General features: G+C 45.7%; 1 protein-coding gene across 1 annotated transcript; it reads right to left on the bottom strand.

Moving 5' to 3' along the window:
- Positions 1 to 694: 694 nt before the first annotated feature.
- Positions 695 to 14408, bottom strand: ENC1 (ectodermal-neural cortex 1). Its single transcript, XM_055699642.1, has 3 exons — positions 14162 to 14408; positions 7669 to 9481; positions 695 to 3925 (listed from the first exon to the last, which is right to left on the bottom strand). The coding sequence occupies exon 2, from the start codon at positions 9467 to 9469 to the stop codon at positions 7700 to 7702; it is 1770 nt and encodes a 589-aa protein (XP_055555617.1). The 5' UTR covers positions 9470 to 9481; positions 14162 to 14408; the 3' UTR covers positions 695 to 3925; positions 7669 to 7699.
- Positions 14409 to 15250: the final 842 nt, after the last annotated feature.

Genomic DNA, 15250 nt, shown 5'->3' with positions numbered 1-15250 from the left:
TAATGCATGCACACTCGAGGAAAATCCTCCTCTAGGCAGGACAGCATGTACTCAGCAGACCTGAGCAACTGAACCTCCACGGTGTGTGCATGAGTGCCCCTACATGATGTTATTTTAGACCTGGACAGTGGTCAGTAACACCTAAGACAGTGGTTTTAGAAAGGTGTTAAGCCAACACAGAAAATCCATAGCATTTAAAAGAAAAGAAAATAAAGCCAATGAAAAAACACACCACGCTGTACACACGTAAAAATATAAGTAAGCTTAAAAGATCAAAGAATTTGGCTATATGTGTGAATTATATAGAAAAACTGGAATGATTTAGACACAGCCAGCATTTTTTGCCTTGAAAATAATTGGGAAGGATTTGAGATGCCTAATTCTGCTTCCAAGCCGTATCAGGCACTAGCTAAACTGTACTGCAAGCACCAACAAACTTGCATTTCCTGTTCTTAAATGTTTTGAGGCTCTCTAGTTTTAACTGCTGAACTTTGAGATAGAGATCATAGTAACAGCAGTACAACAGAACAAAGGGAAGGGAAGTGCAACTGATGCAGAAGCTTAAACCACAGCAGTAAACTGCATGTTGTAGATGTGCTTTTATTAAGAGGACATGAAAAGGACATCATAAGGGAGGGATTCAGAGCATTTGGAGGTGCAGGAGGGGAGGAAGAGACAACATTTGAAATAAATGTTCCATGGAGAGAAATTCTCTAATAATTTATTGACCTTCAGTTTCACATTGTGAAAAAAAAAATGCAAGTTTTACAAAACCTTAAGACGTAATAGCAAACAAAAAACCACAACATAGACAATTTTACTTCACTTGCAGTTTTCTTTTAGCACATGAACAACATTTCCAATAGCCAGGAAAGGGAACATTATTCTGCTCTAATCATTCTTATTCAGACAGGTGTCAAACCTAGAGAAAAGGGGCTGCACAATTATACCAGAAGAGGAAGGCTGTCCTTTGTTATATGTTTCTATGGCAACCAGCCCACAAAATAAGAGGAACCTTCCCATCTTATGCCAGGGTTTTTGTGTGCACTCCACTGTGAACTGCATTTGCTTCAAAGTGTAGGGTGTTTTGCAGGACTGGAATGGTCAAGTAGCTGGCCAGGATTCCCACATCAATTCAAAGAGCAGGAGCCTAGCATATTCCCTGCAGAGGCAGAGGCCCACCCTGACTTCAGCTTCCTTCAGCCTACACATAGGAATTAATCAAGGACTTGAAAGCAGACCACAACTTTGGAAACAGCTGCAGAAAATTCATCCCACTTTTGGAAGTTGCATGATGCTACAAAACAGATTTCGTAAGCTGAGTAGTTAGATGCATTGCTGCTTCTTCATGTCTGGACTCTAATCAGCTTGACGGAGAGAACTGTCTCAAACCTATATGCCGTTATTCAAACAAGGGGTCCATACCCCAGGGACCAGGTTCACTCCTTCCTTGCACCTCACCCATCACTAGTGCCTGGGGAAAGGGCAGGCAAAGCGCGCCGGGAGTTTGATTTTATGGCTCCTTTTGCACCCCCAGGAACAGCAAGATGAAAGGCAACAGCAGTTCAAGGCTGTCTGCTTCAACAGGGCAACCTGTGCAAGTACAAGAATACAGGAAGACTTACCCTAAGATGTTTTCCTATCACTTAAAAGCCATCTAAGAGAAAAGAACCGGGGGGGGGTGGGGGGTGTGTGCTGGGCGCAGCTGGGGGGGGTTTAAACATTTTTTTTGATCTGTCATTTTGAGAAATCAGTTTAACCAGAGGAACTGTCACTGTTCATATCTACCTGGGTCTCACCCTTTAAAAAACTGCTAATGTCTTTGCTAATTAACCAATGTTCTCTCAGTACTCACAGAACTCCAAATACTCTATTCCTGAAATGTAAGGGCTTACTCCAAACAGCAAGTCAAATATAAGACAGCATAGAGAAACTTCCAGTGACCAGTGTAAACACTTTCAGATGACAAAGCTTTCACAAATACAGCTACACACTGTCACACAGAAAGGCAAGCATCACCACCAATGTGACTATTTTTGTTTTGCATGCACACATGCAGCTGTTTACTTACACTGCAGCACACACCAACCATGTTACTGAATGTGCCAGTTAAGTTGGGCTCCAGAAACATTCAGGAAAAACCACAACACAATACATGCTTAATGACAGGATCTGGCAAAGAAAGCACCTGTGAAACACAAGCTTCTGAAATCCAGAAGGAAAAAAAAAAAAAAAAAAAAAAAAAAAAAAAAAGAGTTGCTTCATCTCTTTCTCAAGACCAGACTGGTATGAAACAATTTATTTAAAAAGTAAAGTTTGGTTTCTCAGGATTGTATATGACACTTCTGAGCAACCAAGTGTTTAAAGACACACCTGGCTAAGGAAAACAAAAGGCAGCAGAGTCTGAGGGCTACTTTTAAGATTAAGAGGTTCGAAATTCATTTTTATATCCCCATAAGAATTTTGCTAAAGCACTTGAGTCTTTCACACCTGGTCACTCAGATGATCATCTGAAATCCAGATGGATGAGGCAATCCAGTCAGTGCAAAATTGCTGCTCTTCTTTATTCTTTTTTCTTTTTTTTTTCTTCTTCTCCTTTTTCTTTTTTTTTTTCTTTTTTTTGTTTAATAACCTACTTTGAGGTTTTTTGTTTTTATTCTTGAATCACCATACTCCACTCATTCAGGTCAATGTGGCTATATTGTAGGTATCCCTCTCCTCCAACCTAATAAATAAATAAATAACTTTGGACAATGACTTCATCTGGGCTTGGTATCCAGAAGCTCTTCCACAGTATTTGCATTGCAACCAGGAAGCTGCACAAAGAGAGAGCTGCAAGAGATTTTGGCTATGTCCAGATTAGAAATTGAAAGGCATGACCAACAAATGAAATGTAGCAAGGACACCATCTACAAGACACACCACATGCAACCTGGGGAGCTGGTGGCCTGAGAAAGTGACCTCCATGGCTTCTTCCTTTAGTATGTGTGTAATTTGAGATCTTGCCTTGTAATCCTTCCATTTCCGACTGGGAAGCCACCCCTCCCTCCCACCTCCAACTGTTAACCCAACAGTTCTCTTTCTTTGTGCAGCAGAGCAACTCAGCAATCACAAAATGTGCAAAACATAAAATTCACACAAGCCCTTGCAACATGAAGACAATTGCAGGCATTGTTTCAGCATGCAAGCACTGAACAATAAATAACTGTATCTACAACAAGTAACATAACAGGAATGGGACAATTTGAGTTACTTATAAATACAGGGAGGAAAGGGAACAAGGAGGATTTGGGGGATTTAATTTTCATTCCCCACTGTTCCAAAAACACTTCACCACTGGGCTGTCCCTTATCAAGCAGAAGGTCACTCACTGCACACAGGACAATGCAACGCAGGACCTAAGAGATGCTGTAGGCACTGCCTACAGGCAAGCACACTCCAGTTGGCAGAGTTCAGCAGCAATACCACTGTATCTTCATCCACAGTGGCATCTCACCATTTCAGAGCTGGTCTGCTTCCCCTGCAGCTGGCGCTGGCACTTCACGCCACCACAAAAAGAGGTGACAACCATTTCAAATTTCACATATAAACAGCAGAGTCCATGGAAATAGGGTGCTGTGTGCTGCACAACTCAGAGAAGTTCTGTCTCTTCTTTTTCTCCTGTGAAGGACTGATTAATATTGGCATTAATCCACAATTACTAGCACAAGGACCAGATCATTGGTTCATCTATTCATATTTAAACCATGTGCTGAAGCACTGAAGACTGGGTTTTCTTCCTCCCATTCCTTCATGTCTAGGTTAGATAATTTACAAGGTGCAGATGACTTTCTTCAAATGCAAGAGATGCTGAATGATCTTTCTTCATTAAAACCGTTTCTCCAGATCCGAGGTTCCAATTCTCTTCTCCAAATAAAGGAGTAAACTAAAAGCATGGGAAGGGGCAGGGGGAAGAAGAGAAAATAAAAGACTTAAAGGGTTTAAAGGGTTTTGCCGAGACAATGAACCATAAGGTTTTTGTTAGATGTCAAAGAAAATCTAAAAGCTAGGCTTAGGATACAATCCATTTGATAGGCTTCTCCAACCCACCACCACCATTGTGCTCCTGTGCAATAGTCAAATACTGATAAATGAGCCAGCCACAAGGATAATTATTTAGGGTGAGATTCTGACTTTATTATTCTACTAGCCTTACTCTGTAAACCATCCTACTGACCCCAGGAAGACTTTTTAATTTTCTGCCTATAAATCCAGTCATTTGAAACCTAAATCAGACTGGTCCAATATAGTTCAACATGATGGGCTTCACATCCTGCACACTTCAACATTTCTATGTTCCCTCAAAATCTTAAAAGTTTGTGGATTTAAGCAAGCATAAACTTGTGCAACTTCTCTTCCACAAAAGCCCACATGAACACTTAGTGTAAAGAGTTTTTCTGTCCTTGGGCCAAAGCAAACCTGGCTGGAATAAAGCCGAAGGGGAGATGAAGGTGTCTCACCCCAGTGCCTCTGTTCACCATGAAGAATTCCGAATTGAAATTATTCACAATATAGAAAGGGACATATAATCCCCTTACTTAAAACATACCCACTATTCATTACAGCAGAACTCTGCCTCATTTCTTTTCACACAGTAACGCACCATGCATCAATAATTCCATACTAGAATCCTTTGTAACACTTGATTATTCAATTCAGGAAATTCAGCCTTTGGATGCTGAGATTGTTTTGCTTTTTCACTATGAAGCTGTATTAAAATGCCAGCTTCCAACCCATCACCAGCTCATCAGAGCCATTTCTGACAGCACTGCTAGAATTTTAGGAGGCAAATCCCACATCATTGCAATGCAAAGGAGCTCCAGCGAACTCACAGTTCACTTAAACCTATCACACTTCTCTCAGGCTGTGATGTCCAAGAACAGGGAACACTCACAGGAGACACTACAGCCTGCATAACAGCCCAGAGCATCAAGCCTCTTTGCAACCATGGACTTGAAATACACTACCTTCAATACACTACCTTCATTATGTCTAAAAAAAGGCCTCTGCACTTGTTGTTGACTAGTCTTTTCTAGACATTCTTCAGTGCAGTGTGTCCTTCTTCCCACTGAAACAGACTACCAAGACTGAAGCCAAAACAATGTTCCCTGTCATGGGATGAACTTAAAACAAATAAATAAACAATTCCAGAAGGGGAGGAGGGGAAATCCCCAACCTACTCAAAAGTCCCAAGTTTGAGGAACAAGACAAAGCAGACTGAAGTCCTCCTAAAAGCTGTCAGGCTGGGGCCACACAGCACTATGAAAACAGAGAGTAATCAGAAGTAATTTCCTTTTTGTCCCTCCCACCCACTGACAAAGCAGCAGGAGTCAGTAGAAAAAAACCGCACTACTTGCTGGATGAGCACACAGCACTGGAGAGATTTCACTCTACAGCTGCATTCAGCCAGTTATCTCGTGTGTTAGTTAAGCCAGTTATCTTGTGTTAGTGACACTAAAATAATGGCTTTTAACAAGATACTGCAGACCAAAAGAAAGCTTTTTGCACCGTTATATTCTGAGGACTCTTTTTCAAAATAAAACACTCCCTTTCATGTACTGTAAACTTCAGAACAATTAAGTCGGTCTCAGAAGAATAAGTCAATATTTTTCTTGGCACAAACCTGGGTCTGGGCATTCGATACTGCTCCTCTGATAACACTGAGAACTGCTGAAAGTCAGTAATAATAGAAATTATTGAACTGAAGACGTCAAGACTTTGTTCCCCACTAGGGAGGAAGCCACCCCACAGAAATCAGGCTTGGCATCTGCTGGCTGTCAGGGGTGCGATTACTGCCAGCACGCAGGATCTGGTAAGTCTCAAGGGTCTGCCCTGCTTTCCCAAAAGTAAGTCTGGGGAAAACAAAGCAAGGAGAGAAGACAAGGCAGCGTCTTCAAGACAAATGACCACCTGAGACAAGAGCAGCTGATGCCACAACACAGCTCAATTTCACACCAGATTTCCACACTGACCTGCTGCTTTGCATGGGCCCAACCATGTATTCTTTACTCAACCAAAGCTTGCAGTCAGCTGAAAGACAACTACAAGATGAATCCTCAGTGTACCACAGAGAAAGGAATTTCATGACTATCCTACATTTCTAGGTATATAATTCTATCTACACTGCTTCAAAGACATTTAGGTTTTGTGTTTACCATTAGTCGGGCAAATGTCTCCAGCTGCAAAGACACCAGAAGAACATATGATCTGTCCTGAACAGAAGAACCTAGGGAAGTCTTTACACACAAGCTGTTCTTCCTATTTTCTGGAGAACCTCCATCAGTCTGGACTTCTAGGTAACTTAGATGCAAATGCAGAGCTTGTTTAATCACTACAACTGTATTTATTTAACTTGTTACTTCTAACCTGCCTGCCTTCATGGTTACAGTATACACTGTTCAAATCCAAAAACAAATTATCAGTCACAGGGCATGGATTATTTAGGACTAAGCATGCCACTATATTTGTTTGGTTGGCTGGTGGCAATTGTGATTCTGTACTAAAGTCTCAAGGTTGGAGTAAACAAGCAACACAACACTACGGGAATTATGCCAGATATGTTGCAGAGATTAGTAGTCCTGGAAAATGTCAATTACTTATTTTAAGTGATGTAACCCTAGAAAAGATAAAAATAAGGAAAAAGTTAGTAACAGCTGAAGTAAAAGTTAGTAGTTAGCATGGAAAAAAAAAAAAAGAATTGAAAAATATTGGCAATATGGTTAGGTACCCAGACTTCTTAGTGGCCTTTTTTTTCCATCAACCTTTTCTGCTCTCCTCCCCGAATATCAGAAATCCACAACCACCAAACAAACAAGGCCAAATTCAGACTTGCTTGTGAGAAGATACAATGCTGAAGTTGCATCTGGTAAGAGCTTGGCCCATTATGTATAATTAAATTGTTTTGGAACAGTCTGTGCTATAGACTGGTAATTATTTCAGCCAGCAATATTAATTATATGTCTTCCTGACACTGTATCTAGTCCAACATATATGACCATAACTATTTTGAAAAATTTGTATATCAGTGGAGCAAATGCAACCTCAGTCCATGCAGGTGCAACCACGCTGTCTAGGTGAGATGGAAAATGGGGCCTGAAGTGCCTGCAGAACACCTTTCACAAGGCAGCAAGTTTCCCCAAAGGCTGTCTGCATGGAGAAAACATGCCGTCTGCCTGGAAACTCAAGTGAATTCACTATCAGGCTTCAGATCGGAATTCACAGTATCTTTTTGGGGCACTGTTACTGGATATACAGAGTGACCCTGCCTCTGTCAGGGAAATGGCACCAAAACCTTGTTTTGCATGAGGTTAGTATTTAAACGCAGGGCACGACTCAGTTTCCAAAGGTTATCTGCATTTCCCTAGAAGTTGAAGATGTTATTTTTGTTCAGCCCTTTCTATCTAAATCATGCAGGAAGAGGTCCTGTAAAGAGAAGTGGGTGCAAGATATCTTCTAGCATCTGGCTATGTAAGAGATGTGGTGCCTGACTTACAACGGCCTGTGAATGTGTGTGTCTCAGTTGCTTCAGCTGTAAAATTGTACTGAACACACTCACCCTCCCCAGAGACGCTGCTGAAAATTTTTGTGAAAAGCATTATTATGGTGGAATTCAAAGGTGCTGTTTCTTACCTGATAATTTGTAATTGCAACATACACACAATTATGAGGGGAGGTGCTTCCATGTGCTGACAAATGCCGTGGGAATTAGCGAATATGGCACAGTTGTTATGCTGTTCCACACATCTAATGTGGGATCGTAGCAGTCCAATGTCTTGCACCTCTGGATGCCAAAGTAGCCTCCGACCACATACAATTTGTTTCCAGATGCCACTGCATGGCAGCTCATTCGCTTAGCTGTCACATCTCCCACCTTAGTCCACTGGTATGCCTCGCTATTGAATTTGTAAGCGGAGCATGCAGAGAATTCAGTATCTCCACCCATAATAAAAATCTGGTTACCCAGAACAGCTGCAGCTGTGTAGCGCCAGGGCTGGGGGCAGGTGGCTGGTACTGTCCATCTGTTTTCACACTGATCGTAGCACTGAACTTTGGGCAGCTTGTCATGGCTAACGCTGGTACCTCCAAAAGCAAACAGCTTAAGCTTTGCACTTACTACAGCTGCATTGCTTACTCCCTCTCTCAGTGGGGCAACCATGGTCCATTTGTTGGTGACTGGGTCATATTGTTCCACTTGCTTTAAGGATACTGAGGGGGAAGCTGGAAGACAACCAGTTGCTGCGGTATGTCCTCCTACTACATACAGACAGTGCTTAAGTTCAGCAGATCCATGCCCAAACCTAGCTACCAGCATGGGAGCAGCCTTCGACCACTCCTCATGAAGGGTGTCATACACCCACACATCTTTGGAGACTCCGTTTTCTGACCCTCGTCCCCCGGTGATATACACTTTGCAGCCTATGGCACAAGCGCTGAACTCTTTCCGTGGACTTGGTATGTCAGCCTTTGGAATGATCTCCTTTGCCTTTTGGTCCACCAGGTACAGCTTGTCACACATAAAGGTTTGGCCACCCAAAAGAAAAAGCGAGTGGCCAGTTTTACGGGGTCTGGCACACAAACTAGTGACAACTCCATCATTCTGTAAGATCTTTAACTTGCATCTTATTGATTCTTCTACAATCTCTTTGCTTTTCCTTTGCTTGGTGATAAGTTCTTCCATGGCCACATTCTCCATAAGGTATATGGCTGGCAAGAGGGCCAGTCTAACTGTCTGCAGTAGCTCTGGCAGGTAACAGTGACGCTTACTCAGGTCATAGTTGACCCAGTTGATAGCTGATTCATATACCAGCCTTTCATCGTCAGTTTCCAATTCTTCACTGGAAAGGAGCTGCACTACCATGTCTTTTGGCAGCTGGAGGAAGTCTTCACTTTTACTGATACTCTGGAAGTTGCTAAGGCACATCCTCCAAGAGAGTTCGTAGAGCTTGGTGCACTGGTGAGCATCTGACAGCAACAGCATGCCAAGACAGTTGGTGGGATGAAGGTTTTTCTCCAGAAATTCTGCACAAGCATCCCGAATGTCCTGAAACTCCAGCATGTCACCGGCCTCCAGCAATGACTCCGCATTCTCCTCGTTGATGATAACCCTGGAGGAATACGCATAGTCCAGAAGAAGCTCCAAGACTTCTGGATGAATGGAATTATGAAAGTTGACTTCACTGTCCTGGCTCTCTTTCAGCCCTCCACTGAACATTGCTTCAAAATAACGGCTACAAGCAGCTAGAACGGCTCTGTGGCAGGGGAATGACCTGTTCCCAGCATGGAGAAGTACATCTGTAAAGAGACACTGCTGACGCAGAAGGTTCAGGTGAGTGAGGACACTATCAGCATAGGATGACTTGTGGAATAAGTATATGTTTATGGAGCCAGTACTGGCCCTAGATTTGCGATTTTCATGCATGCTGACTGACATTTTCTTTCACACCTATAAACAAAGAAAAAAATTAAGATCAATGAGACAGTTAAGTTCATTTTTACATATCAAAAAGTGTATCTACTATTCACCATAAACGGGGAAAAAAAAGTCTTCATTTATATGAGTGGACTGAGAATTGCATCTACCTTTGGCATGTGTTTATTTTTTTGTAAAGTGAGTTTCATAAATTACATACTCTAAATTTGTTGCCCAAGAGCAGGTTTATCTTGAGAAACCCGATCTCCAACTTTTCTAGCGATGCACTAAGCAAGTAAGTTGAATAAGAAAATGAACCAGGACTGATTTTCTCACCCTTCCCCAACCTAGACCAGCTGATTCATTACATACATACACATGCACATGCTTGAAACATTCTCCTGTACTGAATCATAGCAGGAAGAGCTACCAGAGAGAATACCTAAGGAATGTCAAAAGCTGCATGGGGAACAAAAACCTACTAATCCCATTAGGAAGCTTCCTTTTGGTATAATGATTCCATATGCAACAGCAGAGCATGAAAAAAAATCCCTTTTTTCATTCTCTGGGTTTTTCATTAGAAAAACCTAGCAATGATCGTAAGTTCAGACTTGTGAAACCGTAAAAAAAAATATGACGACTGAATTTAGAGATTACATCTTGAACTCTGCCAGCGGCTGCCTGCTACAGTGATACAGCATATACACTGCCAAATATAGAGTCAGCAGAAAGAAGTGTTTTGACCATCAGGTGAAATCACCAAGGCATCACCTCTGAAGCTACCTTGAGTCAGGTACTCAGAGCACAAGCCATTAGTGCATTCTGAGGTTTGGAGGAAGCATAAAACAGAAGACATACCCTATCCTACCCTATTCCTAACAAACACAACGCAGTTTGGTCCCTGTTTGAAGGTGAATGTTACGTGCCATGATATGCAGGTCTATGTATGATTACAGCAGCGAGTTTCCAGATTTAATTAAGAGTCAAGCCAAAATAGTACAGAGTAGGGAAAGGGAGGAACACTGGCACCCATATAAAGCTAACGGCCAAAAAGCCACAGTGCAAGTAATAGGAGATTAAGCATACAGAGCCCAGAGCTGTGGCTGTGACTGCTACTGTTAATAATCTCACTTCTCTCTCTCCAAACTGCAGTGGAAGCTTGGAGAAAGATGAGAACCAAACTTTCCTCATTACTACAATATTTGAACGCCCAGCGTCCCTTTTACTGCACCTTCAAGTAAGGAACAGGGCAAAAACCTACCTGGGAAGCACCCAATGCTAAAAGTCAGAGCATGACCTGGGGCCACTTGTAGGAGGTTTTTAATGTGGATACACTTCTCTCTCTCACAGGCTTTAACATTTTCATATTCCTGAGCATGTTTAAGCAGTACAGAACCGTACAGCTCTATTCCCACATTTCATGCTTCAAGATGACACAAGGGTTTATGAGCCTCAAAAAAGCATGTTTTAATAAATACGTCTATTTTTCTAGATTCATATGACCAGAACATTCAACAAAATCAAAATCATGTACGATTAATTTGGGCAGCAGACTCCATTTCAGAACCAGTGATCTGTGTATATGAAATATGCAACACCTGCAGATTAACTACAGCATAGCTGATTCCATCCTCCTTGCTAGTTGTGCTAACATACAGAATAATTGATTCGCCACATCCAACAGCAAGTTTGTGATACACCTTTCCCTTCAGTCACAGCAAAAAAGCCCCTCAAACTAACATCGATTAAGGCATAAAGACACCTTACAGTAAACTACCTAGCCCATTTCCTTTAATCTGAAACAATACTTCCCTTACGAAATATAACTGGGATTGAAAAGAACAAACACAGCTCAATACACAGTGCCCAATCCAAAATCCTCCAAAACAGAGAGGAATCCTTCCCATCAGAGCCATAAAGCAGAGTATCTTTCTCACTCTAGTATGCAAAAGTTCAGAGAGGTATTTTACCAATGCTTCCTCAACCAACCTATCAAATGTACTAACACTAAGCACAGAACAACTTGAGGAAGCTAGAATGTCTTCATAACAAAAATCCTTCTACAAAGAAAATTATATTACCTTTAATGCAATCGCATTGTCTGGCAAATAAAGACTCAGATGGCATTCAAGGACCCTGAGCACTAATCTCAGACTAAAACTACCCACTTAATCTACAGCCAGAAAGATTATACCAACCATACACTCGTTGAAACCTGCCGGAACTGAAGGATTACAGAAAGGGTCATGGCTTGAAATACTAGTACAGAAACAGTTTGGATACACAGATGGGAAGGTGAACCTTATGGCAAAGCACCTCCTGCAATTTTTTCACTCTTACAGGCACTTTGCCACTTCAAATGCCATTATGATGCAGCACAAAGCCTTCACTGTATCTCTACAGATTGGCCTTCCTCACACTGAGGACCTACTCCTGCAAAGGTTCCTCACCAGGGAGCAGCATGCCGGGGAGCAGGATGGGAGCTAAACACCCACTGATCAGAGACAATAGAGCCACGAGGATCTGAAGATGCTCTCCATTCCATTTAAGCAAACATGCAGACACCACGGTCCAGGCAGGCATGTCAGGATCTCTACGAAAACACAGGACCTCTGCTTCCCCCTCCCCACGCCCCCCATACTGGGGAAATGCAGAGTATACTGAAAACTTCCCTTTACCATGAACAGATCAGGGTTCAGAAATAGGGCAAGTAAAGTTCACATCAGAGAATGGAAACGCAAACATTCAGATCTTTCAGCAGGGTCTGTACTCCTGCGAGTGCCACTTGCTTAGCACCATTCAGAATGAGCCCATAACCACAACAAAATAGAGGCAAATGTAAGAAACCCATCCTGTAGTTATGCATACGCTGGAGATTAGTGAGCTACAGACCATATGCAGAGGGGATGTCACCTAAGCCCACCCACAGCACTAGTAACAAAGACCACTGCAAAAAATAATAATAATAAAAAAAAATTACGAGCCACTCTCAAACAGCTACGGAAGACACTCAGCGTTTCACCCCACTAAAATAGAAAATTTGGTCTTTCAGTGAACAAGGCCCTTCTCAAGAAGCACTTACAGATTTCACATATGCTGGTCTTTAACTGTTCCACTAACATTGCCTTTATCATCACAATGTTATCTACTGAGAAGAATTCAATGTATGCCAATTCACACTTAAGATAAGCTAAAGTATTTCCCCAAACAGAACAAAGATACATATCTATGCACATCTTTTTCCTCCCCTGTGGTTGCTGAGATGAGTTCACCCATGGACTAGTCGGACAAACACCCTTACAAGCAATTATCATAATTTACTAACAGGCAGTGTTTCTGTAAACATGTCCTTCTGCAGTTCATGACAGTTAGCTCAGTCCTGAACTTTACAAGAATATTACAATGTATAAATGGCATCTCCGATTTCTCTATTTGGTGTTGGAAATTATGCAAGCCTTAAATACTTCAGCAGAGTAACTTGCAGTCAGCAAATGCTCATCTTGAATAATTTAAGTCAACTCCCTTCAGGCATTTTTTCCTTAGAAATAATATTTGTATGTAAAAGACAAGAAGTGGTCAGTAAATTACTGATACAGATTTTATCTAGGAGCAGAGGCTGAACCAAGACTTTGATTTATAATTACACTTCAACAGGCTACTTGTCACAGCAGCCCAGTGGTAAACACTACTTTAAGATTGAACAGGCTGCCTGCCCTACTTCTAGCAGCTCTGCAGCAAGCCGGTCTCAGCCTAAACCAAATGAAAAAACAAGTATTTTCGAATTACTGACACATCTCTGATGTAGGCTCGTTTTAATAAGACCGTAATTACATGGTGGTGGTTGTGGTTTTGTCTAGAATCAGTGAAACAGCTAAAGGAGAGGAAATTTGCTAAACATCACATCGATTTAACTAATGCCGCTTTTAACTCCTAAATCTGCAGCGATACTACCAGTTTTGCAGAGCCTGACCCTACCTAAAGTCCTCCAGCACAAACTTAGTGGCTTCGTAGGACCTGCAGCGAGATGGAAAGCAGAAGAGGCTGCTCCTGCTAGGAACACACTACCGCTCACCACATGCAGACAAAGAAATCCAGCTCTAAATTCCCCCCAGTTCACTCCAGCGCAACGCCTCAACAACTCCGTCTCTGCAAAGAAACTCGCTGGGTTTCTTCCCGAACTGGTAAAAAAACAGTACGAGAAGCTGAAATGCACTCGGTTCCCTTTGCAGAGCAGTAACCACGTGCAGAAGTTTCAGTGCCAGCGCCGGGAGCGCAGCGCCGCAGCCAGCCCGGCGGCTCCCTGCCCTGCGCCGCGCCCGCCGGGAGATGCTCGGGCCCCGGGCCCCCGCAGGAAGCCGCGGCCCGTCGGGCAGGCTGGCAGCCGCCGCACCGGTCCCCGAGGGCAGCCGCACACCGCAGGCAACAGCTTCGGCGGGCGCCTGCCCACCAACCACCCGCTGCCCGCGGAAGGGGCGACGGTCCCCGCCGCTGCGGGCCGGGCGCCGGCTGTGCCGTGCTGTGCCGGGGGGCAGCGGGGCAGCACAGCTCCAGCCCAGCGCCGCGCTGCCGGCAGCGCAGACCCCAGCGGCGGCGGACCCGGGCGTGCGGCAGCGCTGCCGCCCGGCCCGCCCCCCGCCCCTCCGCCGAGCCGCGCTGCCCACCCGCCTCCCCACCGCGGTCGGCGCTGCAACAGGTCGGCGGGCACCGACTTACAGCGGCGGCTCCTGGGCGAGCGCGGACGTCCCCGTTCCTCCGCGGGCGGCGCAGCGCCGCGCATGGGAGGGCAGCGCGGCTGCCGGCGCGGCTCGGCGGTGCCGCGGAGAGGCGGCCGGGCGGGCTGCGCTGCCGGGAGCCGCGCAGCGCCGGGCGGAGGTGGTGCCGCTGGCGGGAGGCGGGCCGCGGAAGGAGGGCGGGAGGTGGGAAAGAGGGACGGGAGGAAGGGAAGCGGGGCGCAGCTGCTCCTGCCACCGCCGACCACAGCTCTGGCCGCCCGGGGGAGCAGGGAATGGGTATATGGGCTGGGGGCGGGGGGAGCGTTTATGCAAAGCGGGTGAGTGACAGGCGGGGGAGGGACGGGAGGACGAGGGCAGCGTTCTCACAGGAGCTGCGGTCCCGGCCGGCGGCCGGAAAGGCGCGAAGGTGCCCCCGCGCCGCGCCGCCGGGGGCTGCAGGACGGGGTCGCCTGCCCGCACCGCGCCGCTCCGCACGTCCGCCGGGCAGGGCCGGGGCGGCGCGGTGGCCCCGCGGGGTCAGGCGGGCCAGCCTCCCGCTGTGCGAGCTGCGCCGAGCAGCGCTCCCGGCTCTGCGCACAGCGCCGTGAGGCGAACGCTGCCGCCGGGGCCGCGGGGCGAGGCGGGTGCTCCGCAGGGACCGGGCTGCCAGCGCCCGGGGGGAGCGAGCGGGTGCGCTGCGCTTTGCGGTGGCCGCAATAACGGCGTGGGGTGGGGGGAGAGCCGCGCCGAGTGGCCGGCGGGCTGCTCTGCCCCGGGTCCGCACGGCGGCGGCGGCCGAGCGCGGGGAGGAGCGGGGGGGAGCCCCGCCGCAGCGCCGGGGGCCGGCCGGGAGAGGCAGAGGAGCCCGGGGCCCGGCGTCGCGGGGGGCAGCGGCGCTCCCGGGCGCAGCTCTGGCCGCGGAGCTGGCGGCGGCGCCCCCGTGCCGCTCTCGTGAGGCCTCGGCAGCGGCAGCGCTGCAGCGGCACGGAGCGGAGCCTGGCTTTAATTAGTTCCCAGTTAACGAAGTATGAGAAAAACGCACTCGCGCAAAAGGCCGATTTCAAAAGTAAACATCTTCTAGACGTAACAG

The sequence above is a fragment of the Falco cherrug genome, chromosome Z, assembly GCF_023634085.1.
Source record: "Falco cherrug isolate bFalChe1 chromosome Z, bFalChe1.pri, whole genome shotgun sequence".
In the NCBI taxonomy this organism is placed as follows: Eukaryota; Metazoa; Chordata; class Aves; order Falconiformes; family Falconidae; genus Falco; species Falco cherrug.
Note: the sequence above shows the minus strand (reverse complement) of the source record. Positions and strands in the feature narration are given on the sequence as shown.